The 27,881-nt window shown below is 27.2% G+C and overlaps 3 protein-coding genes across 6 annotated transcripts in view; 2 read left to right on the top strand and 1 right to left on the bottom strand.

Moving 5' to 3' along the window:
* Positions 1-8,252, top strand: part of LOC111680532 (protein phosphatase 1L) — a 24,891-nt gene extending 16,639 nt beyond the window's left edge. For 3 of the 4 annotated variants that reach the window (XM_046947186.1, XM_023442195.2, XM_046947177.1), the window contains exons 3-7: positions 3,868-4,209; positions 4,813-5,098; positions 5,371-5,514; positions 6,968-7,140; positions 7,209-8,249. In XM_046947186.1, coding sequence (XP_046803142.1) covers positions 3,868-4,209; positions 4,813-5,098; positions 5,371-5,514; positions 6,968-7,140; positions 7,209-7,563 — 1,300 coding nt within the window. In that variant the 3' untranslated portion in view covers positions 7,564-8,249. Of the gene's footprint in view, positions 1-3,867; positions 4,210-4,812; positions 5,099-5,370; positions 5,515-6,967; positions 7,141-7,208 lie in introns of all 4 variants that reach the window. The other variant, XM_023442203.2, reaches the window with a different exon arrangement.
* Positions 8,253-9,714: 1,462 nt separating this feature from the next.
* On the bottom strand, positions 9,715-11,486 carry LOC111680721 (guanine nucleotide-binding protein subunit beta-like protein). Its single transcript, XM_023442415.2, has 3 exons — positions 11,299-11,486; positions 10,981-11,192; positions 9,715-10,569 (listed from the first exon to the last, which is right to left on the bottom strand). Exons 1-3 carry the CDS (start codon positions 11,405-11,407, stop codon positions 9,937-9,939), a joined length of 954 nt encoding a protein of 317 aa, XP_023298183.1. The 5' UTR covers positions 11,408-11,486; the 3' UTR covers positions 9,715-9,936.
* A 1,164-nt stretch (positions 11,487-12,650) lies between these two features.
* LOC111680733 (serine/threonine-protein phosphatase PP2A) lies at positions 12,651-27,248 on the top strand. Its single transcript, XM_023442428.2, has 4 exons — positions 12,651-13,302; positions 25,228-25,791; positions 25,866-26,056; positions 26,743-27,248. The coding sequence occupies exons 1-4, from the start codon at positions 13,201-13,203 to the stop codon at positions 26,813-26,815; spliced, it is 930 nt and encodes a 309-aa protein (XP_023298196.1). The 5' UTR covers positions 12,651-13,200; the 3' UTR covers positions 26,816-27,248.
* The last annotated feature ends 633 nt before the right edge of the window (positions 27,249-27,881 follow it).

Raw genomic sequence — 27,881 nt, 5'->3', positions numbered from 1 at the left:
CATAATAATCTATTTTCAATTTATTTTATTCAATATATAAACATCTGTTTTCTTTAAATGCCGCTTGATCTTTTAAACTTTATTCGAAAACCTGCTAAACTAAGAGACTTTTAGGGCGGGTTTCTTACTTATCAGTTAAACTAGGCTAGATTAAACTGGGAACAAACTTAGGCGAACTTTAACCGATGATTGTGTTTTTCAGTTTTAGATTTAAGCTCAGTTAACTTTGTTAGTATTGCCAACTATTCACTCAAAAACATAAACAATGAACAGCTGTTTTTTTTTTTGCAAACAATACTTTTGTAAAATGAAAAATTTTGGAAAAAATGTTAAATAAACATTTAAAAAATAATAAATAAAACAAAACAAATCAGAAAATTGCAATTTACTTAAAATATTAAGTTTTTGTTCTTCCGAAATCATTGTTTTATTGTTTTTGTTAATTGTGTTTTCTCACTTATAACTTGAGTTTAATTGGCCAATTTCACTCAGTTAAACTAAGATAATATGTAACTTTATAGATAACTGAAAAACTCGAAACATATATTAAACCAGGTTAAACCAAAGAATGAAGATTATCTTTATCAGAAAAACTCACCCTATGAGACTTTTAGTCGTAATAATATATAAAATATATATTCTACATTACTTGCCAAATTATTTTGCTAATTAATTGCAATTTTCAAAGGCACAGTATAAATTAATCATTTTATCAATTTATTCCTCTACATATATGAAGTCAAATGTTTTAATAAACACCAAATACATATTCATTTAAAGTAGAGTATAAAGTTTGCCTATAAGTAAATTAAATTTAGAATATCATAAACATTTCTTTTAATCCAGAAAAAAAATAAAAGAAATTTTAAAAACAAACTAATTAAATTTATTATTAGAAAAAGGAAAACTCATATTTCATACAACAAAAAATGTATTAAATTTATGTAATATCAACTTTTAACTAAAAATAATTTATAGCATTCGCGAATATAAAATATTTTCCAACAATTGTAAACAAAACTTATAAATAAACAATTGTTTTTAATTCAGTTTTTATTTTTAATACAAACTGCAAGTATATATGTACTCGTGTTGTTGTTTTATATGCAATAAATTTTATGTTTATTTATTAGCAACAAATTTTTTATGTGAATTTTTTCAAAAAAAAATATACAAAACAAATGAATTCTGTAGACATAACGCCAACGCTTTGGAAAAACATTCACTCATCCCCACAAAAGGCCAAAATTAACTCTCGTCAACAATAATTTTTTTAAAAATGTTTTGCTTAATGTTATTACTTTTTTATTTAGTTTTTTTTTTTTTTTGTTTTGTTTAATTTTTAATTTTTTCACTCAACCGATAATTTAGAAAAAGAAAAAAAAAAACAAATGTTAAATACACATTAAAGACAAAATAAACTATAAATGGATAAATTTAAAGAAAACCAAAAGAAAAATTTTGTGTATGGCGATAGTTGAATATTTAATACCCTTTAATGTGTATGAAAAGTTAAAAAGAAATAAGGAAATTACCATGTCTAATAAAAATTAACTTGGTTCTCATTTAATAAGTCGAAATTTAGTGGACCCACCTTCTTTTGTCTGGACTTTTATACAATTGCTTTAAGCTTTGAATAGAAATTAAAATATATATTTTCTATGGAAAACTTTCAATGTTATCTATAGTACATTACTGAATATCACACATATCACAAATTCCCGACTTTTGGCTTCCTGTGCGTCTATTTTATAAGGGGAATCGAATATTGGTGTAAAATTGTTCTTGAACCAGGCCTTAATACTTTGATGAAAAAAACAAATATTTAATTTGGTGAAAGTTGTTTCTCAACTAATATTCTTTTTATTTAATTAGTACCTAAGAATTACGACCGAGTTACAGCATACGTGATCCAGAAAAATTTATAATATCAGCATTTGATATCCAACAAAATATGTAGTACATTTAAGTTTAATTTCGCTGTGATATCGATACAAAAGCCTATTCGATCACGTAAAACACCAATAACGCAAAAATATTGATTCCGTTATATAATAAACTATAGACTAGACTAATGAATAGACTTAAAGTCGAGAATATAAATCTACAAAGTCAGAGCCAAAGTATGGCAGACATATGTGGGTCCATAATTGGTCATACCCCCATAAAAATAACAATTCAGAAAATTTATTTAAAGCTCATTGCTGGCCTAAATATAATTGAACCATTCCTACATTGAAGATCCTATTCCAAAAATCACCATGATTAATCGATTTATTGCCAAAGTCCATATATGGGACCACTTCCGAAATTGAAATGGAAGTGGTCCTATATATTCTGGATAGCTGAATATAATCATATTGAAATTGCCTCTAAAATATAATTTTAGGACACTAACGTTACTATTAAATTAGCGATACCGAAAATGCCAAAATAAGTCAAAATACCTATAAATCTAAGATATCGTTGCTAAATTAAGCTAAATTACCAATACCAAAATAATTCAAAATACCGATACCACTACTTGTGTTTAATCGTTTTAAAATTAGTTTTTTAGAACAAGTTCTTCATTTTTCCCGAAAATCGTCTATTAAAGAAATTATGTGTATCACTTCAAGGGCGAGTTTCTTACTAGGTACTCAGTTAAACTAGTCTTTACTTGCTGTTAGATTAAACTCGGAACAAATTTGACGGACTTTAACCGATGATTGTGTTTTTCTGGGCGGGTTTTACTGATAGAGATAATCTTCATTCTTTGGTTAAACCGGGGTTAATATAGGTTTCGTGTTTTTCAGTTATCAGTAAAGTTACTTATTATATAAGTTTAACTGAGTGTAATTGGCCAATTAAACTCAAGTTATAAGTGAGAAAACATAATTAACAAAAACAATAAAACAATGATTTCGGAAGAACAAAAACTTAATATTTTAAGTAAATTGCAATTTTCTGATTTGTTTTGTTTTATTTCTTATTGTATTAAATGTTTATTTAACATTTTTCCAAAATTTTCATAAGTATTGTTTGCAAAAAACAGCTGTTCATTGTTTATGTTTTTGAGTGAAAAGTTGGCAATACTAACAAAGTTAACTGAGCTTAAATCTAAAACTAAATACACAATCATCGGTTAAATTTGTTCCGAGTTTAATCTAACAAGTTAAGCCTAGTTTAACTGAGAAGTAAGAAACCCGCCCTCAGTCATCTGTCATCTAGTTAAAAATTAGGAAAATTTTCTTGGGAAACTTTTGATTTTCATATCATTCATCTCTCTCACGGTACGAAGTTTCTCGTACTCGGAAACTTATTTTGTTTTGTTATTCTTCTCGTTCGTACAACAACAAATCAAGGCAAATAACACATAGTTTCTGAAACAAAAGTTTCTTTGTGTGGACATTAAGACCTGGTTCACACTGGGAACTTTTGTTGAGAAACTTTTGTTTTTGTGTGTGAGAGAAAGAGATGGTTGATATTTCTTTCTCTTTCTCTCACACACAAAAATCAAGAGTTTCCCAAAAAAGTTTCCTAGTGTGAACCAGGTGTAAATCTAGACATGTTTTTACTTAAAAAAACAATTTATTTTAAGTAAATTTTTGAAGAAAAATAGGTATATAATTTTTCGAATTTAATAAAAAAATTAAATGCCTATTCTTTAAAATAGTGAGATGATCTAAAATAAAGAATATTTTTCTTGTTTATTTGTAATTCAATGTATTTCTTCTTATTTATTATTTTAAGTTTATTGTATTTAACATAAAAACAAATATTATATTGGCATTTTCATCTTATTTATAGTATTTATACACAAAACGATAGATAGTGTATTTATTTTGTATGTTTTTTTTATTTTATTTGTTATTTTTTCCATTTCAGATTCATTATCGAGGAAAATATTAACAATAATACAGGCATTTCATTTTTTGCCGTATTTGATGGTCATGGCGGTGAATTTGCAGCTGATTTTGCCAAAGATATATTGGTTAAAAATATTTATAACAAGGTCATCGAAACAACAAAGTTGTTGAGTGTCCAAAAACAAGAACAGAAACATTTGACGGCAGCTAATGCAGCCGATAATGATAAAGACTATGTAGAATATGATGCTAGTCCGTATTTGAAAAGGAAAGCTAGCCGCAAAGACAATAATAACGATGGTAGTAATAAGGAAAATGAACCAGTAATTAGAAGACGTGATAGTTTACGAAAGACCACAAGGTAAGTTGGTTTTAAAGTTTGTTTCATAGAATGTACGGGACCTCAATCGAAATCTAGTTATACTTTTTCAATAAAAACCATCACTCAGAATAAAATGACATTCAAAATTGTCTGGTATTATGTTGTTGTATTCTGAAATGTAATATATATGCATGTATACAAATATAGTGTTCCATTGAAATTTGTATACAATTAAAAATGTTAAAGATTTCATTTACAAATGTTTTAAGAAAAACAAAATATTTTCCTTTTTATTAATAAAATAAAACAATAACAATACAACTCAGAAAAATGCGCAGCAAATTATAAAATTTCATCAAACTGCAAAAAATAAATAAGATTTACAATCTGGACATCACAATAAAAACAAGAAATACAAAAACAATTAAGTGTACAGACATCATTAAAAAGTGTTTTTTTTTTTAATTCAGCGGAAACGCAATTCATTATGACTTGATTAAATTGAAATATTAGAATTTCACAGTCACAAATCTTTGATATGACGTAGAAAAATAAATATTACAACATGTTTAAACTATTAATTGTAATTTGTAATTTTCATAATAATATTCTTAAAAATTAACTTTTTTATTTCATTTGCAGTGTGACCGATGATTGTGCTTCTAAAAAAACGAGTGAGAAAGATTCTTCAGATGTTTTTACGCTACAATTAAACTCCCTCTTACGTGGTGTAGGCGGTGGTTCTAGTGTTAAGGATAGTTTTTTAAATAACAATAATAATAAAGATTCAGCGACCAACGATGGCAAGGGACCTCAGCAGTTTGATGCCAAATGTTATATTGAAGGCGGTAAAATTAATTTCGGTAAATTAATTACCGATGAAGTACTAGCCGCCGATTATAAATTGGTGGAGGCAGCAAAGAAAACGGTTTGTAAAGAAAATTTAACAAAATTTAGACAAACTAACACACTTGTCATTAAACAAAAAAGATTATATTTTTTAGGAAATTAATATAGAATAAGAAATATAATACAATTTCATTTGGGTTCCATATGACGGTTCCATCACGTCTGATCTAATTTAATTACAAATTTCAATGTAAAAGAATTTGATTCATTTTATCTATAAAAATTTGTTTAATTATTTTTTTTTTGTTTTTTGATGTTCTTTAAAATTTATTTCTATTTATATTATTTTAGACCAACATAGCCGGTACTACAGCTTTAATAGCCATCATTCAGGGCAGCCGTTTAATAGTTGCTAATGTTGGCGATTCACGTGGTGTTATGTGCAACTCTAGAGGAATTGCCATACCCCTGTCTTTTGACCATAAACCACAACAGGTATGTTCCATAAATATGTACATAAAATGAATTAATAGAAAATATATAATCGCGACTTTAAAGTCGAAAAAAGTCGGAAAAAGTCAAAAAAATTCGAAAAGTCGGAATAAGTCGAAAAAAGTCGGAAAACGTCGAAAAATCGACTTTTCATATAATGCAAAATGTCGAAAAGTCGGCTTTTAACTAAATGCAAAAAGTCGAAAAGTCGACTTTTAACTAAGTACAAAAACTTTTCGTTTCAACTATAGAACCCTAATGTGCACCTTTCATGGATTAAGGGCGGGTTTCTTAATCCTCAGTTAAACTAGGCTTAACTTGCTGTTAGATTAAACTAGGAACAAATTTAGGCGGACTTTAACCGATGATTGTGTTTTTCAGTTTTTGATTTAAGCTCAGTTAACTTTGTTAGTATTGCCAAGTTTTCACTCAAAAACATAAACAATAAACAGCTGTTTTTTGCAAACAATACTTTTGTAAAATGGACAATTTTGGAAAAATGTTAAATAAACATTTAAAACAATAATTAATAAAACAAATCGGAAAATTGCAATTTACTTTAAATATTAAGTTTTTGTTCTTCCGAAATCATTGTTTTATTGTTTTTGTTAATTGTGTTTTCTCACTTATAACTTGAGTTTAATTGGCCAATTACACTCAGTTAAACTAAGATAATAAGTAACTTTACTGATAACTGAAAAACACGAAACATATATTAAACCAGGTTTAACCAAAAAATGAAGATTATCTCTATCAGTAAAACCCGCCCTTACTCAGTTAAAATAGACTTAACTTGCAGTTAGATTGAACTCGGAACAAATTTCAAATGTTTATTTATATTTTTTCTAACAAATTTCATTTTACAAAAGTAATATTTGCAAAAAACAGCTGTTCATTATATATATGTTTAACTGAAATATTGGTAAAACAAAAGCTTAACTTGCTGTTAGATTAAACTCGAAACAAATTTAGTCGGATTTTAACCGATAATTGTGTTTTCCAGTTATGGATTTAAGTTCAGCTAACTTTGTTATAACTTTAATTGGCCAATAACACTCAGTTAAACTAAGATAATAAGTAACGTTACTGTTTACTGAAAAACACAACACATATATTAAACTAGGTTTAAACAAAGAATGTAGATTATCTTTATCAGAAACCCCCGCCCTTAAATCTACAAATGAAAAATACATCATCGGTAAAGTCCGCCTAAACTTCTTCCTAGTTTAATCTAACAGCAATTTAAGCCTAATTTAACTGAGTAAGCACAAAAGCACAAATTTCTTTTCGGTAATTGAGTAGTTTACTCTGTAATATATGGCGTAGATAAGTATATAGGCTAAGGTCCCTTATTAGTCTATGGACTAAAATAAAGATTACACTTGTATTAATCAATTTCTATTTACTAAAACTCTTATTTATGTTTATTTATATATTTTCATTATCCATTGATTAGGTTAGAGAACGTAAACGTATACATGATGCTGGTGGCTTTATAGCCTTCCGAGGAGTTTGGCGTGTAGCTGGCATATTGGCCACCTCTAGGGCTCTAGGTGATTATCCTCTAAAAGACAAAAATCTAGTCATAGCTAATCCTGATATATTAACATTTGATTTAAATGATCATAAGTAAGTAAAATTATAACAAAAAATAACAAAAAAAAAACAAACACAATTGTAATTCTCTACATTTTTAGGCCCTCATTTTTAATACTGGCTTCTGATGGACTTTGGGATACCTTCACTAATGAAGAAGCTTGCAGCTTTATTAAAGAACACATCAATGAACCAGATTTTGGTGCCAAATCATTGGCCTTGCAATCGTACTATCGTGGTTCTGTAGACAATATTACTGTTTTAGTAATAGCCTTTAAGAATGGTGTATACCGCATTGGTTCAGCAGCAAACACGTCGTCGGTAACAAATCCTGCATCTTCGTCAGCTCATGGCTCAAATGTGCCGAATAATTCTAACAAGGAATCCTCTAAATCAGCCGCCTCTGTTATTGCCTCGACCAATTTGAATCGCTCGAACAGTGTTCGTACTAAATAATAAGAAAAACCTATTATTAGTGTTTTAAAGTCTTTAACATAAGATTGTCGGAATCTTTGTTGCATTCTAAAAATTGCGCACCTAAATGAATTTTGTTATTTCAAAAACCCCGCCTAACATAAGAATAACAAAACAAGTGCCCAATGCTAAGAAAAATCAAATTCATTTATGTAAAATCTACGCATTTTAATATTTAAGTTAGATTTTGTTTTAAATTACAAACAAAGCAAATGAAATACCCACCACACCCGCCTGCTTCTTATAGAGCGCTTCTTTCATATTTATTATAAACACAAAACCACTCTAAACCAAAACCAACTCCTTTTCTCTTTAAGATTTTATTTTGTTGTTTTTCTTTTTCTTTTATAGGCTAGTAATGAACTGAAAAATGGAAATTGTTGAAAAATTAATTTATTATAAATTAATTTAACTTTTTTGTTTGTTTCCTATTTTATTTAATTCACTTATTTATTGTTTCTGTTCTTATTAGATAATGATTGTATTTAATTTATTTAAAAAAAAACACACACACACCAACACCTCACTTGAATTATTTCTTTTCGTATACGTTAGATTTAAACGAGTTTTCTAAAATTTATTTCTTTAAACCAAATATTTAAAATGAAGACAAATTGTAAGTGTAAAATTTTAATTAACTAAATTTTTACGATAATAAAATTAGATAAATTTCAATTGAAATTGTTGAAAATTAAAAAAATACAGTTACCAAAACGAAAAAATACTATTTAAATAATAGATCTATTCATTGTTTAAGTTTTTTATTATGTTGTGGATGATTTGAGGTAAGTTTTAAGAGTGGGTTTTTTGAATAGGCAATCAAATTCCAAATTTTTTTACACCAGCTGTTTGCATTTCTTGCTCAAGTTTAAACCACCTTTATTGGGCGCTTAAACTAGCAAACAAAATTAACTAATTGAGTACTCAAAAACAACTTTCAAAGATTAATTAAACTTTAATCATTCACCTAAAGATTGGTCCTAAAACGTTTAAAGCATTATATTTCGACGTTACCCTACACCAGTGGTAGGTTAAGAATTAAATTCCGGAATATATTTATTTATTGTTGACAAAAAACGAGATTTTCTAAATTTCTTTAGGGGAGTAGTGGTAAATATCCTTATAATTTTTGGTAGAGGAATTTACTTCTACTTCAAAGTTCAAATGAAGCCAATGAAATAAAAATAACTTAAAAACTGAAGATGCTATCCAGTGGATGGCGAAATATTGAAGAAAATAAATAAATAAATTGAAAAACTTAAAACTTTGACCTCGAGCTCGTTTAATGATTTGATTTGAAGCCAGATCTTTACATAAATTGGTAACGTCGTTTAATGTTCTAGTTTTTGCCGAATTGAAAAACTCAATAGAGGTTCGTCCTTAGGCCAAAAGAAGAGTATGGCCAAATTTCAACTTGAAAAATGTGACCTGGGAGGTTACTCTGTAACTCGATTCGAATGAAAAAGATTTTCCTATTTGTATGTTAAATACATTGTTTCGAAAACTTTTTCTTACGAATCGAAATACGTGCAGACAAGCTTAACATGGACATGGTGTAGGGTATAATTAAAGATACTACTTTTAAACCATACTTTCATCGGAGCCTACAAATTTCTTTTAAATTCTAATATTTTGGCAAAAAAACCGTCACTAAAGTAATAAGTTTCAAAAACAAAGCCTACGATCGTAAAGTATTAAAACAAAATGTAATTGTTTCCTCTTTTTCCTACAAATCTGTTTTATATTGGAACAACTTTTTTCGATCGATACTTAAACTGAATATGGAAACGAACCCAAATTTAGAATATGGGAGAATGGTCACGTCGTTTCGATTTGAATGATTTACGATTATATCAATTAATAAAAAGTTAAAACAGCATAAAAATACAAGCTTTTCGTATGTGGCCGTCAAATCCTTTCAAAACCTAATGTTTCAACTAATTCCAAATACTTTCTTAACATTTGATCCCACCAATATAAAATAGTACTTCGAATAATTTAAATTATTAAAATCCTATTTTATTTTATAAATAAAAATAACTTAAAAACTAGAGAAAATTATTACAATCATCTGTCCCTCAAAAAGTGCAAGACAGAATCTTTCTAAATCAGTTCAAAATAAAAGAATATACATATTTTTTAAACTTGTTATTTATTTGTTTATATAATAAACAAATCAGCGCTCAAAATAAATACATTTTTCTATGTAAAAAATCTTGTTTATCTACTACAACTTTTTTGCTTAAAAACACGTTTGCAATGATCACCAGGATGCATACAAATGTTAAAATATTGATGTTTGCTGTTGGAAGTGGTGGTGGTAGTAGTTTAATGCTGCTTAACTGTCTATGCTGCTTAATGAGCAGAAACAGAGACTTGCCATACACGGATGGTGTTGTCAGAGTAACCGGCGAACAAGGTTTGACCATCGGTGGACCAGGCCAAAGACAAACATTGGGGTTGAACACCCTTGGTGCCGTTGACGATATCGGGGCGGAGTTCTTCGACGGTCTTCTTGCATGCCAAATCCCAGATCTTGATGGAGGGACCGTAGGCAACGCACAACCAGTAACGGTTGGGGGAGAAGCACAAGGCATTGATGATGTCGTTGTGTTCCAAAGTGTACAAGTTCTTGCCGTCATTCAAGTCCCACAAGAGAGCCTTGGAGTCCTTGCCACCAGAGGTGCAGAGGGAACCATCAGGAGAAACGGTGACGGTGTTCAAGTAGCCGTTGTGACCGTGGTGATTGTTCTTCAACTTGCAGTTAGCCAAGTTCCAGACCTTGACGGTACGATCCCAACCGCAGGAAACAATGATGGGGTTGGAGTGGTTGGGGGAGAAGCGTACGCAAGATACCCAATCGGAGTGACCATCTTCTTGGATGGTGAATTTGCATTCAGCCAAAGTGTTCCACAACTTGATGGTCTTGTCACGAGAGCCGGAAACGATTTGACGGTTGTCAGCGGAGAAAGCAACAGACAAAACATCCTACAATTGCAAAAAATACAAATATTACAAACAATTTCTCCCACTAGTTGTACATTACAATAGAAAATTATAAAAAGAACCAAACATACGAATAGCAAATTAAATATATTTTCTTAATAGTTAAACACTTACGAGAAACCACTCCTTTATTCAGTACAAGAGAGTAGCGTTAAATGCGTATGATGAGGAGACAACATTCCGCATAACTCATTTTAAAGATGATCAACCAGAAATTCTGCCCCGCATGGGCGACACATTTTTTAATTTTTAGGCATGGAACTTTTCAAGTATTTTTTTTTCATACAAAAAACCTAAACTCCTAACAAGCTCCATGCCATTTCAATAGCTAATAACCCTGTCACTTTGACCTAACCATAGTTTTCATCATATAACTAAAACACAATTCCCCACCTTAGTGTGATCTTCGAAGCGACGAGTGGTCTTGCCAGCGGCCAAATCCCACAAGCGCAAAGTCTTATCCCAGGAACCAGACAAAGCGTAGTTACCATCGGAGGACAAAACTACGTCACTGATGAAGTGAGAGTGACCGTACAAACGCTTTTGGGGGAAACCGTAGTTGGTATCTTCATCACGGGTCAACTTCCAGACAATCAAGGTCTTGTCTATAATAAAAATAAATAATAATTAGGAAAGGATGCCAAAGATTTAAAAGGATTATAATGGAATCTGTGCCGGCCAATTCTATCAAGTCCGCATCAATATACTTACCACGAGAAGCAGAGATGATGGTATCGGGATCCTTAGGGTTGGTGGCAATTTGGGTTACCCAGCCATTGTGACCCAAAAGGGTACCACGTAATTGTAAAGTTTCAGTCATTTTTATTTATTTTTTATTAGACTGTGGAGCGCTAACAAACAAACGTCCAACCTCGAAAAGGTTTTGGTGAAAAAGAAGGAAATTAAAAATACAGGGTTGTATTAGAAGTTTGACGTTTATCTCGTTATCACTACTCGCCGCTAGAGGGACTAAAATCAATTAAATTTTGTTTGCTTAAATTTGGTAGCACTTTTACAGTGCAGTTAGTAAAAATTGTTTCAGAACTTACAAATTGTTAGTTATTATAATTAAATTTTAAAACATTTAAAGGCAATTTCATATAAATTTAAAATGTATAAACGTTAGGAGTTAACGTGAAAAATCATAGTTAATTTTAACTTCGATATAAGATAAATACAAATATGATTGTGTGTGTATGTTAAATAAAGAAAATTTATTTTAAAACATAATTAGAATTACAAAAAAATTGAGAAATATACAAACTTTTTTAAGAAATTGTAAATAATTTCAAGATTTTTCTGATTTTTTTTGTGAGGTGATGCCAAGTCTGGTAATGTTCGTGTACTATCACTGACAGTAACAAATTTTAAAATACAAAAAACTTGAACTTGTTTTAAAACTTAATCGACTTTTATTCCATTTCACATTTTTACCGAACATTTTATAACACTAATAAACACAGTGAAAGAATGAGTAATAGTGCGTGTTATTTAATTTTCTAATCCCAGAAAAAGTAACTTCCAAAAAAGCGATAAAGACGTTGGACCTTTTTTAAAGTGGCGATAGGACCTTTTTTTATAATTATTTTTGAAGAACTTTAATTTTTTGCTGGGATGATTCACTACAAAAAATTTCTCTGTGAAAATTTCAGATTTTATTTTAAATTTGCTAAAAATGTCAGGATATGTTTTAGTATATTGTTTTATTCAAAATTTTTCTATAAACATCAAATTTTTATAAATAGTTCAATGTTGCATTTTTCAACCCTAAAAACATAAAACAAGTGGATTAATAAAGTGGTTTGGATGTGTCGACGCGGAAAATTATAAAAACCTTTCCAGTTCACACGCTACATGAAGCCGTTGCCGAAATTTTTAGCGTCAGCCACCGCCGTCCATAATGTTTGTCGACGCTGGTCTTTTAACAGCATTTTAATTTGTCATCGTATAATAAAAGAATTTAACTTTTTATCAGTCTTCGAAAATAAAACTGCGAAACTTAAATATAAATTTACTAATATAAATTATTTATATGTATAAATTCTATTATAAAACGAAATAAAAACAAGTTAGTTGTAATAATAATAAATTAAGAAATAATTTCCATAAAAAAATACAAAACGAAAATTAAAACAGTAACAACATATAAAGTATTTTTTTCAATAGTTAACAAGTATTAAGCATTTGTCCACAAGTTAAAAAGAGATAAATATACGGCATAAATATAGCATCACTATTTAAATTGCTGTGAAAAGAAAAATAGTGAAGCACTCAGTCAGTCGTTCGTCGTTTTTTCACTCGTTCGTATCGTTTTTTTTAAGACATTTATCGTGTTTTTTATTCATTAAACTAATTTTAGACGTTGTTGCTGAAATTTGCATTTTTCTATTTTCTTATTGAAAATTTTGCAAATTTCTTTACAACGCCCATAGATAAAAAGAACGGGATAAAATAAATAAAATCGAATACAATTGATAGAAAACCCCAAAACGAACTTATAGCCCCAACTTTTTGTGGATTATATAAATTTTCTTTCGCCCCTCTGTGTTAAAAAAAGCCGTCAAAATTGAATCGACAAAGATTGACGAGACTTTTTCCTCTACTTCAACTGCAATGGAGGATAAAGCAACAACAAAAGATCTGGATCAATGGATTGAACAATTGAATGAATGCAATCAATTGACAGAAGCACAAGTTAGAACTTTGTGCGAAAAGGTATGTATACCCAACAAAAAGAAAAGTTTTAACACAAAAAAACAAACTTAAAAACAGTGAAAAAGTTTTATTAAAATATTTTATCACATGCAAAAAAAAAAGTTTGAAAAAAGTGAAGAAATTTTTTATCGTGAACTTTTTGCACATATTGAGTGTTTGTGATGGAGTAGATATATATCGTACTCTTTCTGTTGTGTTATCTTTATATGTTTAAAGGTGATGAGAGCAAGTTAGTGTCATCTTTGTTTTGGTTTGTTTGTTGTTTTTTTTAAGCAGCAAGTCAGCCATTTTCCATTAAGACTCTCCCTGTTTTGTAATTTGAAAATACTTGAATGTTTTGGTAATTTCGCATAAGAATAACAGAGAAGACATTATGTGTAAAATTGGAAAAATGTGAAATTATACAGTGTTTGCGTGTGTTTATTTGCTATTTCTCTTGTATATTTTCGTGTTTGTGTGTCGAACTCAGCAAAAATTGCTAGATTGAGAAATTATTTTTGAAAATTCTCTTTATTAAGAGAAAAGTTGACGAAAGTATGTTAATTTTTATATGATGCGTTCATTTTTATTTAAAAATATAGAATAAAAATCAAAATATAAATAAATAATAAGTTTAATTTATGTTTTTAGATTTTTTTGTTTAAAAATATTAAAAGCTAAGTAATTTTAAAGGTATATTGTGATATTTCGAGAGTTCTTGCATTGTAGAATATTTGTTTAGCTGTTTTTTTCTTTAACAACTTGCTAAAAAATGTAAGGTTATGTTTTTTAAGTAGCCATTTTCTGAAAATATGTTCATTTCAAATATTGTGTGTTCTTATAAATGTAAAACAGTTGGCAAATGTAAAAAAAACTTCCCTTTCTGTGGTAAATTGCAACAAATGTTGCAATATCATGAAATTATTCTTTTCCCCCTCTTATACTCTTTAATATTTTTGTTAGCCTTTTCTTACAAACAACCTTCAGGTCGTTCAGGTCTGTCTGTCTGTCTTTCAATTTTGTTTTAATTAAACTGGTTTAGGTTGTTGCAGTAGATTTTAATAATTAAGAATCTCCTTTAGACCGGTTATAGGTATGTGTGTTTGTATGTATGTATGTGCTCTCCAGACTTTTTAAACATTCTTTTGGCCGTTACTGCTGCATCTTTTGATAAAAATGCCATCAGCGTTTTTTATATTATTTTATACATACACATAAGAACTTTAGTAGTAGTTTCCAAAAAAAACCTGTTTATACAATATTTCAGGTAGATATACAAATTTTAAATCAATTTGCGAATGTACTCAATATCTTATACTTTAGGTTGAAACATTTTGAAGTTAGAGTTTAAATTGTTTATTAATTGTCCTAAAAAGTTCTTGGATTAGTCATTTTTATACCCTCCACTACCAAAATGAGGAGGTTATTATAATATTTTATGAGTCGATTAAAGTGAGTCAATTACAGATTAAAGTAAAGTTTGTTAATTGAAATATCGGAGATATCTAATCTTTCACTCACCTAGGAATTGATTTTTATTTCAAAATAATGGGACTAAATAAAGGCTTTACAAAGGGATCAATATGGACCCAAGTAAAGCGAAATTGGCTACCTGTGTTTCTTTGTTTTCAGCAGATTCGTGTTTTTTTTATACAAAAACTCAAAGGCAATCAATCACTCGTTAAAACTAACGATTTACATTGGTTTCCGCAAGCCAAAAAAGAATCAACTGACTCATCATGGGAAGATACTTAGAAACTAACTGAGTTTTAATATTGACTGATAAGATTTCTAGATAAATTAATCTCTAGGTTTCCTTCGTTCTCTAATTCGTGCAAATTTGTTTTTAAAATTGAATAAACGGATATTTTAAACTTATTTGTAGAAACTTAGCTCTTCTATAGGCCGTAGCTCTTCAAATAATATTTCAATGTCTTAAAAAAGTAACGACCAAATCCTTAAGTAAAAAAATTAATTATTACATTGCTAGAAGAAATCCAAACTTAAGGCTAAATTAGTAACTCTTTTGTTGGAAATTAAATTAAGAGTTATTAAATTTCTATTACAACAAAAGGAAATTGTGCATCCAGATTAACAACGCATAAGCTTTTAAATTAAATAAGTACATAATATGTAGTTTAAAATACAAATTTTAAATATCTTATGTTTTATTTGTGAACAATGCTCTGAAGGTCTTTTGTTTTGGTAATTTGACATTTAAATCATTAATAAAAACAATTGCGAAATATAGTTTTTTTTAAAAAAAGATTTAACAAATGCTTTAAAACAAATTACATACACATAATGTTGTAAAATAACACAAAACAACAAATTTAAATAATGAACAGGAAAACGGAAATGTATTTCAATACAATCAGACAGAAATACCGAAAATCGAAAATGAATGAAAATAAAATAAGAATTGAAAATGTTTTTTGTAAGCAATGAAAAATTCAAAACAATTTTCTAAATATGTATAATAACCAACATTAAAATGTATTAAAATAAATATATTTTAAACTTTTGCACTGTTGTTTTGCTGACGTACATATTTATTTAAAATTATACTCAAATATATACAGATATGCCTATTCTTTTATATACACACATATTTACCTAAATATACAAATATTGTCTATATTTCTGTTGCTCTGTATAGGTATTATTTTTATAAATCAAAACAGACAACATGAATGGCTAAATATTCACTAGTTGAGATAATAAAGTGAGGTCCTAATTTTGTTTTACTTTTTAGAAGAAATAAACATTTAACTAAATTTAGATTGAACAGAACAAACATTATTTTTTTAATTGTTAAAATATTTGATTGAAAAACAGGAATGAGCACAGAGAATTTTAGAAAAAGAATCTGTATGTAATATAAATAATTGCTTGTATAATGTTTTTTTGTTATTTAAAAAAGCCTATATATGCATGAGTCAGTCATTTTATATAGATGTTTTATTTTGTATCCATTTTCATTTAATATTTATCTGGCACCATCATATATTGAGGCTGTTGTTGTGATGTCTGCTTAAAAAAAAGGGAGATATTCTTTTTTAGATATTTTACTTGTTTTTTTTTTTCTTACTTTCTCAAGTATATTTAACAGAAGGTATTACTTTTTGTTTACACTTTATTTTCAGTTTTTGTAAACAAATATAAAATATTGTCGAATTTATTGATTAATTTTAAATATTTTTCTTAGATTTTTTTAAGTTAAAAACAAATTTAAAATTATTAATTCTATTAGTATCAGTGTAAAATACACTGGACTTTGTCAGTTTAATATTAGTTGTTAGAGTTTATAATAATGATTATACTGTGTTGGCAGAAAATAGTTGGAAAAAAGAGCATATAACTAATTTTTAACTAAAGAGATAAAATAACTTGCTTACACTCAAGCGGAAACTAGCGGTCTAAATATAAAACAACAAAACATGAACATAGTCCATTTAAAGAGTTTTTAATTAATAAAACGATTCATAAATTAACATAATACATATAGGAGTATTTGTTGTTATATTTCATTATTTATTAGGTATAACAAATTTGCAATAATTTCGATGTAATAACTAACGTTACGAATTAAGAAATTTTTGTAAGTTTTTAAACTATTTTTAAATAATTTTTTTTAAAAGTACTTTATTTTTTTATTGATTTCATTTTTATTTATTTACCAATTTTGTTTTTATTAAATTTGTTTAGTTTTCGATTTTAATGTTGCGATGACTTGTGCAAATTATTTAAAGATGTTTTTTTATTGTTGTTTTGTATTATTATTATTATTCTTGTGTATATTGTTTTTGTTATTTCTATTATTTTATTCTTTTATCTTTTGTATTGCCCTGTTTTTATTTAATTTTTATTTTATTCATCTTTTTCAATTTATCTCAAGTCATACTTGAGAGTGTAACTATTTTTATACAATTGACACCATTAAGTTGATGTCGAGAATTGGTAATATATTACGAAAATGCTTGAGGAAACAGAAGAGAGCTAATCAGATAGAATTTTTATTTGTAGACTTATTTTGTTATGTTTTGTAAAATTGTTTTATTATTAATTGTTTTTATCTTATTTTTTCCAAAAATTAGTTGAAATTTGTTTAAAGCAAAATTTTATTAAGTGTTAATGAAATCTTCTATTGATAAATGGATAAATATTTCAAAATAATTTTTAATTTAATAAACACACTCGTAACTTTCGCTAAATTTCAAAATTTAAATTTTTACTATAAATATTTTTTACTATTAAATAGGTTTTTTTATGAATCAATCAAATTTTCAGCAAAAAATTAAAAATTTCATCAACGTTTTTGTTTGTGAGATTGTTGTTGTAAAAGCTAAACAGTTTCATTTAGGGGACTCTGTCCAAGTTCATAAATTACGTCACTTCTACTGGATTAGTTAAGTTGGATTAAATACAGTAGGATGGTAGTTACAATAGCAAGTGTGGTCATGCATACCTGAGATACATGCTGCACATACTTTAAGGGGCCCTTTGCTTCATTCTGATTTGCCATTGTTTCCAGATTTGCCTTTGTTTTCCGCGACCATTGTTTTCTTTCATACAAGGTCTGATACAAAGCATTATGACGTTTCATTAGAACTGCCTAGTCAAAATCAGTACTTATGATAGTTTTTTGAGAGCTATAAATATTTTCTTACTGGTGATCTGTCATCGAGAGATATCACGCTTTAAGGTAGCATTTAAGCTTTCAATCTTTGGAAGATATCTACAAAATGTAAACAGTATCAATATGTTTTCAGTTTCAATTATATTTTTTATTTATGTTTTTATTGAAATACTATTTTAAAGAAAATAGTGTAGTCAATTAAAAACTTTAAACTGCATTTATCAAAGGTTTATAAAACAATTTTTCATACAAAAATTTGTTCTATAAATCTTTGATAAATGTTTATGTATAAGGGCTTAAAAGTTTAGAAAACATTTCTATAGTGTTTATTACAAATTCAAACAAATAAAATTAAACTACCTATAAACTTTTAACTAAAAATTGTATCAAAGAAAATAATTATAATGACTAATTCGTTGTTTAAATATTTCTGTTTTTGAAAACAAAATAAATTTTTCATTAATTTAAACTTTTTGAATATAAAACCCGCATTAAAATAATCTAAACCGTAGTGCAATGTAAAATATATAAAAATACAAACTAATTCAAAATGACCTTGCTTGCATTATGTAAAAAAAGAGATACAGACAATAAATAAAAAAATAAACAAAACAAATTTCAAGTGAAAATATAAAAATTTAAGTGTTTTTAGATTAAATAATAAAAAGTAAACACAAACTAAATTTGTTTTTACAAATACATACCTAACAAATAAAGGTTTTTATTGCAATCGTTGTTTCTTTCATTCCTTAGATTACTTTTTAATAGGTTTCAAATGAAAAGAAATAAGAGAGTATTCTAGAAATGTTGCCATAAATTTCATATTGAAATTTCAATTGAATAACTAAATTTGTAAATTTGTTTATCTATTAAGTGCTAATTACATTGACAACTCTGTTTTGTATAGAAATTTTAATAAATGTACATAAGTAATTATTATTGTTGTATTTTATTAAAAATATAAAATTTTTTGTCACCGTTTTTTTCTATATTAAACAAGTTTTAAATAAATCTAGTTAATTACATATTTCAAAGTAAATACAAAATTTTACACTCGCCCACAAGGACTAGGGAAGTTAACCTTGAAATTGATTGTTTTAGTTGTTAAATATTAAAAGAATTTGCAAAACCCAAAGTTTTTGTTTCTTATGTCTACAGCAATCACTTCTATTTAAAGAGACACACCTGAAAAACAAACATAAACACTTCCTACGCTGAATTGAAATCAATTTTATTTTCATTTTCATTTTGGCACTAGAAATGCTTATTAATGAAAACTTCTATAGAAGTTTATTTCATTAAGAAAATATCCCTTATGAGTTTAATTATTTAGTTTGTAGTTTCAAATTAAAAGAACTAATCTAAAAGAAACTTAAAATTGATGACTCATTTTAGATTGTTGTTGTTGTCACAGTCGTGTGTTCGTTTACAAATAACAGGGACTATGTATTGAAAATAATATAATTTAGGGAAAGAAATTTCTTTGCTGTTTGCTTTTTATTTTTAATGCCTTGTAAACACGAATGTGTATAAAAACTTTTTCATTTTATTTTCTTAACAGAAACAATTTAAAAACATAAATATGTTGTTTTTTTTTCTTCCTGCGTATACATATTTGCTAAATAAAAGTTTATTTTTTTTGTTTATCTTTTTGTTGTGTGTTGAGTCTGTTGTCTTATGAATTTATATTTATATATTTTCTCATATGTGGGTTGAATTTTTGCGTAGTAAATAAAGAATTTATGAATGAAACTTGTAAGCTGAAATAACAGTTATAAACGGACAAATGAATGAATGTTTTACATACGTTAAACAACTACGTTAACAATTATAATACAAAAAAGTTCTATATTAAAAAGTATTACGTATTATATACAATATTTAAATTCAAGACTATACTATTCTTTTTGGTATGATGATGTTGTTACATGTTTTGGGATAGACCAGACCATACGTCGTTTTAGTTGTACTAGTTTTATAGGTTTGGTCTTTGGTGCCATTTGAAATTTTCAAGGTTTCATTATTAATTCGTCATAATTTTCTTTTATTTATATTATTTACTTTATTAGTTAGTTCACATACATATTGCAGGGCATTTTAGCTTTTGATTTTTTATTCTATTACTTAGTTCTAGTTCTCTTTGAAATATATTGTTTTTATTTAATTAAATGACTCATGTTCATTACGTATTTATACTGCTGAGGTTTATTTATTATTTTATTCATTTGCTTTTTTTAATATTGATAAATTTTAATTTGGCCAATTTAAAAAAGAAGTTTGTTTATTTCTTTAAATCGTTTTTAAATTTCTTTTTTGTTTGATAACATTTTTTATAAAATTGAAATTATTTTTATTGCGATATTGAAATCAACATTTGAACTGTTTTCATAAGAATGACGCATTAAAGTTTTAAGTTATTGGGAAAGATCTTAAAATGATAAAAGTCTCCTTTGTGAATAAAATTAAAAAAAATGTTTTAAAATATGTTTTTGAAAAGAATTTTGATTATCATTAATAGTAACTGATTAATTGTTTTTAATATATCTGGAAATAATTTTCGATATTTTTATCGATTATATCGCATCACATTCTCAATTTATTATTTATTTATAAAAAAATTTTGGTTTTTATTTTCGAGAATAATAAAAACATTTCGAAAATGAGTGATTGCATATTTTTCTAATAGATTTTAAATATTTTAATAGTTCGTAAACAACAACCTCCCCCGTATTCATAAATATATTAATCGTTTATTTTAAGTTTATCACAAACATTTTCCATACAAAATTCTTACAAAAAACATTAACAACTTTATTAAGCATTTATGAATATGGGGGGATTTAAGCTTTAAACTAGAATTGGTAATAATTCCGTGAAAAATTAAAATTTTATTGATATTTTTTAATCATAATTTAATATTTTTTCTATTTTACTAAAAATACTTAAATTTATCTTGCTTTCAAAAAGCTTAAACTGAAACTGTTTTTGGATTTTTTTTTTAATTGCATGAAAACTTTTTTCACTAAAACGTTTTTTCTGTTAAAGAGACAAAAATATTATTTTTTTCTAAAAATATTGTAACTTCAAGACGAAGAAAATCCCTTTGAAATATGTCTTAAACTAGCTTAAAAGTTTTTTGTAAAAAATGCAGTTTTTTATATTATTATGAATATAATTTAGTTTTTTTTTATAAAATCATTTTACATTATTATTATTTAAAAAATATATATTACCAAAATCCATTTCTTGTGGCATAATAAAAAAAATTTAAATGAATGAATTTTTATATATAAAAATAAATTAATATAAATGTATTTTATTATATCACCAAACATCATCAGAAATTGCGTCAGAAATGTATTCTTATTTTCTTTTTAATTTTCAAGTGCAAATTAACTTTTTTTCTTCTTTTTTTTTGATATAATATTATTATTTTTTTACTCTTATAATGACTTTTTAATTTGGCAATTGTACGTAAGCAATTAATATCAAATTATAAATTAAAAATTTTCTTTTTTTTTTACAAATTGAAAATATTTAGAAGAAACATTTTTATCACAAGATCTCATTATAATTTTATAAAAATAAATTTGTATTTCAAAATTTCTCAAAACCAAATTTTGAAGTTCAATAACCTCTCCTTAACATATTAACAACAAAAACTACGACATCGCTGTCTACCTTCACTCTTACTACATAATAAAAAATAATATACAAGGAAAAAAACTACTAGATAGACCAAGAGAATAAATAAATAAATCGTGTCTTATAAACACACCAAAAAAAAATGACACAACTTTTTTTCTTCGAACAGTGTTACAGAGTAAAATAAAAATTTACATTTACAAGTCTTGTGCTTGCTTGACTGCATACATTGATCACGTGAGTCTCCAAATAAACAGTTAAAGGCTTTAGCTATAGCAACACTTAAATAATTCAACACACATTTGAAGTGTTAAACTGGCATTGTAAGTTGAGGTTTAAATTTTGAGACCAAAACTGTAGTGGAGTCTTTAAAATACATACAACATGGTTATATATTTTCCGTAAACTCAATATAACAAACATTTAAAATCCATGTGTATGTACAACTATACAACTTTAGCCAAAATCTATGACTTAAACATGACATGAAATCCACAATCGATTGATTTCCGTTGTAATTGTCTTGAAAGAGCTTGATGTCTGGCAGGAGGAAAAATAGTTTACTTACTTGAATTTTAAATTATTTAAACATTATTTATTAGTTATTTATTATGACTATTTATTATATTGTATTGTTTATATTAATATTTCTCTTTGGCTTTATTGCTGTCACAAAACTTTCTTCAAGTAAATTAATATGATTGCATGTTTAGTAAATTGTTATAGAAAAAGAAAGCACAACTATCGACAGACATCAACATCCAAAAGATATTATCAAATGTCTGTTGTTGTAATTTTCATGTTCACCAACCAACCATCATTATAATTACATTAAACTTTTGTTTTGTTTACAATGCAAAAAAAAAAAAAATGTTTTAATAATAAAGTTGTTAGTGTATGTTTTATGTCAGAATTTTGTTTCTTTTGGCGAAAGTGCAAAATTTTTACTTTAAAATAATGCACTGTTGAATTCTTAAATGAAAATTAGTAAAAATTTTTTGAAAGTATAAAGAGTTTTTTGCAAAAGGCTGTAGTCTAGTCTATAGTATAGTCTATAGTCTAGTTTATAGTCTAGTCTATAGTCTTGTTTACAGTCTAGTCTTTAATCTAGTCTATAATCTGTATATATAGACTAGTCTTTAGTGTAATCTGTAGTTTATTCAATAGTCTAGTCTATAGTCTAGTCTATAGTCTAGTCTGTAGTCTAGTCTAGTCTAAAGTCTAGTCTATAGTCTAGTCTAAAGTCTAGTCTATAATCTATAGTCTAGTCTATAGTCTAGTCTATAGGTTAGTCTATAGTCTAGTCTATAGTTTAGTCTATAGTCTAATCTATTGTCTAGTCTATAGTCTAGTCTATAGTCTAGTCTATAGTCTAGTCTATAGTCTAGTCTATAGTCTAGTCTATAGTCTAGTCTATAGTCTAGTCTATAGTCTAGTCTATAGTGTAGTCTATAGTGTAGTCTATAGTGTAGTCTATAGTCTAGTCTATAGTCTAGTCTATAATCTAGTCTATAGTCTATTCTAAAGTCTTGTCTTTAGTCTAGTCTATAGTCCTTTCCCCCTGTCGATCCGGGTCTGTATATGGTTTATTCTATTCTCTAGTCCTTCTGTTGTTGTTGTAGCAGCGACACATTTGAAGTCGGTGTGGCTGGGTTGACAATCCTTGGTCGTTGTTCATTGAACTCCGAGTCGTTCCGGTGCGAAGAACCGATTGCCGTGGGAACGAATAGTCCTTCTGTAGTTCAGCCCTATGTTTTAATGCCCATCAAAATATAAACAAATTATTCCATGAATAATGATTCTCTCTCTTATTTTATTATATATTGCGATGTTTTTAACTAAACATTTAAATAATTTTGTTCAATTAACTAAAACGATATGCAAGTTTAGAACAAAACCATCAGTAAGCATGCTATAATGTTCATATTATACAAATAAATAAAACACCATATCACTAGAAAAAAGAAAGACAAACAATTTCTTTATATATCATTAAACAATTTATTTAATTTCGAAATTTCCCTTGCAATAAAATATCACTAGAGACACACACAAGATTGTGCAATCACAAAAAATTGCATTTTTTTTTAACGATTTCCTTGATCAAAGTCTTTAAAATGCCGAATTCATTTGCACATTATCATGAAACGACTAAATAATAATATCAATGAAGAAAATTAAATAAAAAACTATTTTTAAACAATGCTACTCACAACCAATTAACTCAATGACCTAAAACCATTTAAATGTAAATAAATCGATTAAACTTAATCTAACCCTTAAACATGTTCCCCCAAAAACCACTCTATCTCTTTCTCCCTATGAATTCCAAAAAAATAGAGAAGTTGAAAAAGATAAATAATAAAAAAATAAATAAGAAATGATAAAACGCCACTGCCTTGATAGTGATACATAGTACTGCTGTAAAGTTGACATGAAAATTAGTGGCGTGTCTCTGTGTGTATGTTCGTGTAATGACTTATATTTATTTTTAAATTTATCACAATTAAAAATAAATCATTTGTTGGTCCACAATTATTGCACTAGTGTAACACACAGCCATAAAGAAAACAAAAGAAAAGGGACACATTTAAATGTAAATAAAACAAAAAAATTAGCAAATGTCTATCGTACAGACTCAAAAATTTAGAGTCTAAATAACCCAAAAGGTAGAGAGAGAGAATAGTTGAGACAAAAAGTGCTTTTAGCTGCCAAAAGAGATGAGATGAAAGACAATAAAATTAGATAAATGATAGAGGCGACAAAAACTCATCAGGGCCGTTCATTGTTCACAATCATTAAAACAACAAACCAACAATAAATATAAATAATTTAATTTAATTTTAAAAAAATATATATGTATAACAAATACACAAATAAAATTATCATAAAGAAGAAGTATGTAGTAGCATCAGACAGTCGAGACGTTAGTTATGGTGAATGGTGTAATTTAAACAAACAAAAAGAAAAATTGCAATGATGATGATGATGATGGTGTTGTATTAATGATGACACAATAAAAGTCTTCCGTAACTATTTGCCAAAAAATGGTTTTGTTTCTTTTATTTTGTTTGTATTTCCCACATAATGAAGAAAGATGCAATTTTGTATAAAAGACAAACAAAAAAATATGTTTATTAAAGATTTTATGAATTTAAGAGAAATTGTTGGAAAAAAATCTTCTATTTCATTCATTATTTAATAAAAAAAAACAAATGTTTATAATTTTGAAAATTTTTCAAAATTTTAAAAATCTTAATTATTATTATTTTAAATGTTTTACTTTTTCAAATTTCGTACAACAATAAGTTTGACATCTTCGAAATTTTGTAGAGTTTTAAAGTTACAAGCATCTTTGTGGCAAAATTTATTAAGGTTTTAGATTTAAATGTTATTAATTATAAACTTGAAAAGCATTTTGAATTTTAATAGAGAAAAACTATTTTTTCAAACTAATACTTATTTATAATTATAATATTGCTCAACAACAATTCAGTAATATTGAATTAATAAATTAATAAACTAATAAATTATAGTTTATAGAAATAAAATAATTATTAAAAAATAAATATAATTAAAAAATAAATATAAATTTTCATAACAATTAAAAAAATAATTAATTTTTAAATAATCGACCATATTAACTTTTAATTTTGTTTTAGGCCAAGGAAATTCTTTCCAAGGAATCAAATGTTCAAGAAGTTAAATGTCCGGTTACAGTATGTGGCGATGTACATGGTCAATTCCACGATCTTATGGAACTATTCCGGATAGGTGGTAAATCACCCGACACAAATTACTTGTTCATGGGTGATTATGTTGATCGTGGTTACTATTCGGTGGAGACTGTTACACTATTGGTGGCGTTAAAAGTACGCTATCGCGAAAGAATTACCATATTGCGTGGCAATCACGAATCGAGACAGATTACACAGGTCTACGGTTTTTACGATGAATGTCTGCGCAAATATGGTAATGCAAATGTTTGGAAATATTTCACCGACTTGTTTGACTATTTACCGTTGACTGCTTTGGTCGATGGCCAAATCTTCTGTTTGCATGGTGGTCTAAGTCCATCGATTGATAGTTTGGATCACATCCGCGCGCTGGATCGCTTACAAGAGGTGCCGCATGAGGGACCCATGTGCGATTTACTCTGGTCTGATCCCGATGATAGGGGTGGCTGGGGTATTTCACCACGTGGTGCTGGTTACACCTTTGGTCAAGTAAGTTGTAATGGTTTAGAAGTTATTATAGCTTTAGTAGTCATATCAATTTTTTATTGGTTTATTTTTTTTAGGATATTTCAGAAACATTTAACAATACAAATGGTTTAACATTGGTGTCACGTGCCCATCAATTGGTTATGGAGGGCTATAATTGGTGTCATGATCGTAATGTTGTCACAATTTTCTCAGCGCCAAATTATTGTTATCGTTGTGGTAATCAAGCGGCTCTTATGGAATTAGACGATTCACTCAAATTTTCATTGTAAGTATCGAAAATAAACTTAATTATATATTTCAAAGATAATTTATCAATTTCTTTGAAAAAAAGAGGTCCTTTGTATTAGAAAATTCTTAACATTTGTAAACTCTTAGTCCTGCACCTACAAAAATATTTCAAAACAAAGTTCAAAGTTTCCGTTGAATTCTGTTTTAATTTTGTTTTTACATTGTGAAATATTATAACGTCAAGATTGTTTTTGTTATTTTTATTATTATATTGTTAGTTATTTATCTAATCTGTTATTTTTTTATTTATGTTTATAATTTCATTATTTCTCACAAATATTTATTTATCAATTTGTTTATAGCGTGTGCATTTTCAAAGTATTTCATTAAGCAGAGTTGTAATACTTTTAAGTTTTCGTTTATAATGAACTAGATAACAAATTACGTAAATTGCACTTAAAGGCTGAACAATTTAAAATATTTTATCTGTATTTTCCAAAATATTTATAGAAAAGAATATTTATTTTATTATTACTTGAAAAACAAAAATTTGCAAAATTTAAATTTTTTTATTAAAATTTTTACAATTATTTTTCGAAATTATAATTTATTTTCTAATTTTTAAAAATTCTACAAATTTAATGAATTTTATATAAAAATTTCAAAATCTTTAAATAATTTTTATAATTTTTAACTAATTGTCTATATTTTTCACTCTTTCAGCCTACAATTCGACCCAGCACCCAGACGTGGAGAACCACATGTTACACGAAGAACACCAGATTATTTCCTTTAAGAGAAATTATCGACAAGATAACATTACAAGAACATTTACATTTATTACTATATAAAATACTAATGATAATAATACAACAACAAAAATCATAAAGGGAAAAATCCAAATTTATAAAAAAAACCAGTAAACAACAACAACCAACAATCAGGAACACCATCATCGTCACATCATCATCAGCAGCAGCATCAACACCGTCGTTCGTAGTCATCGTCGTCGTCGTCATCATCAGTAAACACCAACAACAACAATAAATTAAACAATGGTAGAAAGATAGATGTATGGATGTGGTATTTGATGATGAAAGGTGAGATAGAGTTGGAGAATGAAAGTAAAATATAAAAAAAAAACTAAATAAAAACAGCGTTAAGAAAAAAAATTAAAACTAAAAAAAAACAAAATAATTTATATACAATTAGTTACAACAAAGCTGTAATTTAGAAAAAAAAGAAACAAAAAAAAAATGAAAAAAACCTTACTTCTAATAAAAATAGAGAAAAATTTAAATTAAAAACAAAAGCAAGTAATAATTTTAAAAGAAAAGAAACTTAAAATAAGCCCCGTACATTTCGTTTGTTTTTTTAAATACACACATCTAACCCCTCCTACCCCCCTCAGAAATACGATCATAAGAAAAGGATTAAGAGGCGGCCGCTTATTAAATAAATTGATAAGAAGCCCCAGGCATGCAAAGGAAAAGTAAGAAGAAGTTAAGGAGAAGAAGGACTACAAACATTTGACAAGTCAGATGGAGAGCGAGAGTAAGAGAAGAAAAAGGAGGAGCCTCTAAAGCATTTTTTCTAATTAAAAGGCTCAACTATAAAAAAAAATTACAAAACAATACAACACAAAAAACAGTTAATTAATATAAAAAAATACAAAATAAAACATTATTTAAAATTAAGAAAATATTAAATAAAAAGTTGAAAAAAAATCATAAAAAATAAAAAATGCTAAAAAATAGTTTATAATTAATTACAAAAAGAACTAAGAAAGGCGAAAGCGAGGCATAAGTAAACACTATTTCAAATTCCTCTTTACAAACAAAATAAACTTTTCTTGAATAACT

Source organism: Lucilia cuprina, chromosome 2, assembly GCF_022045245.1.
Source record: "Lucilia cuprina isolate Lc7/37 chromosome 2, ASM2204524v1, whole genome shotgun sequence".
NCBI classification, from domain to species: Eukaryota; Metazoa; Arthropoda; class Insecta; order Diptera; family Calliphoridae; genus Lucilia; species Lucilia cuprina.
Note: the sequence above shows the minus strand (reverse complement) of the source record. Positions and strands in the feature narration are given on the sequence as shown.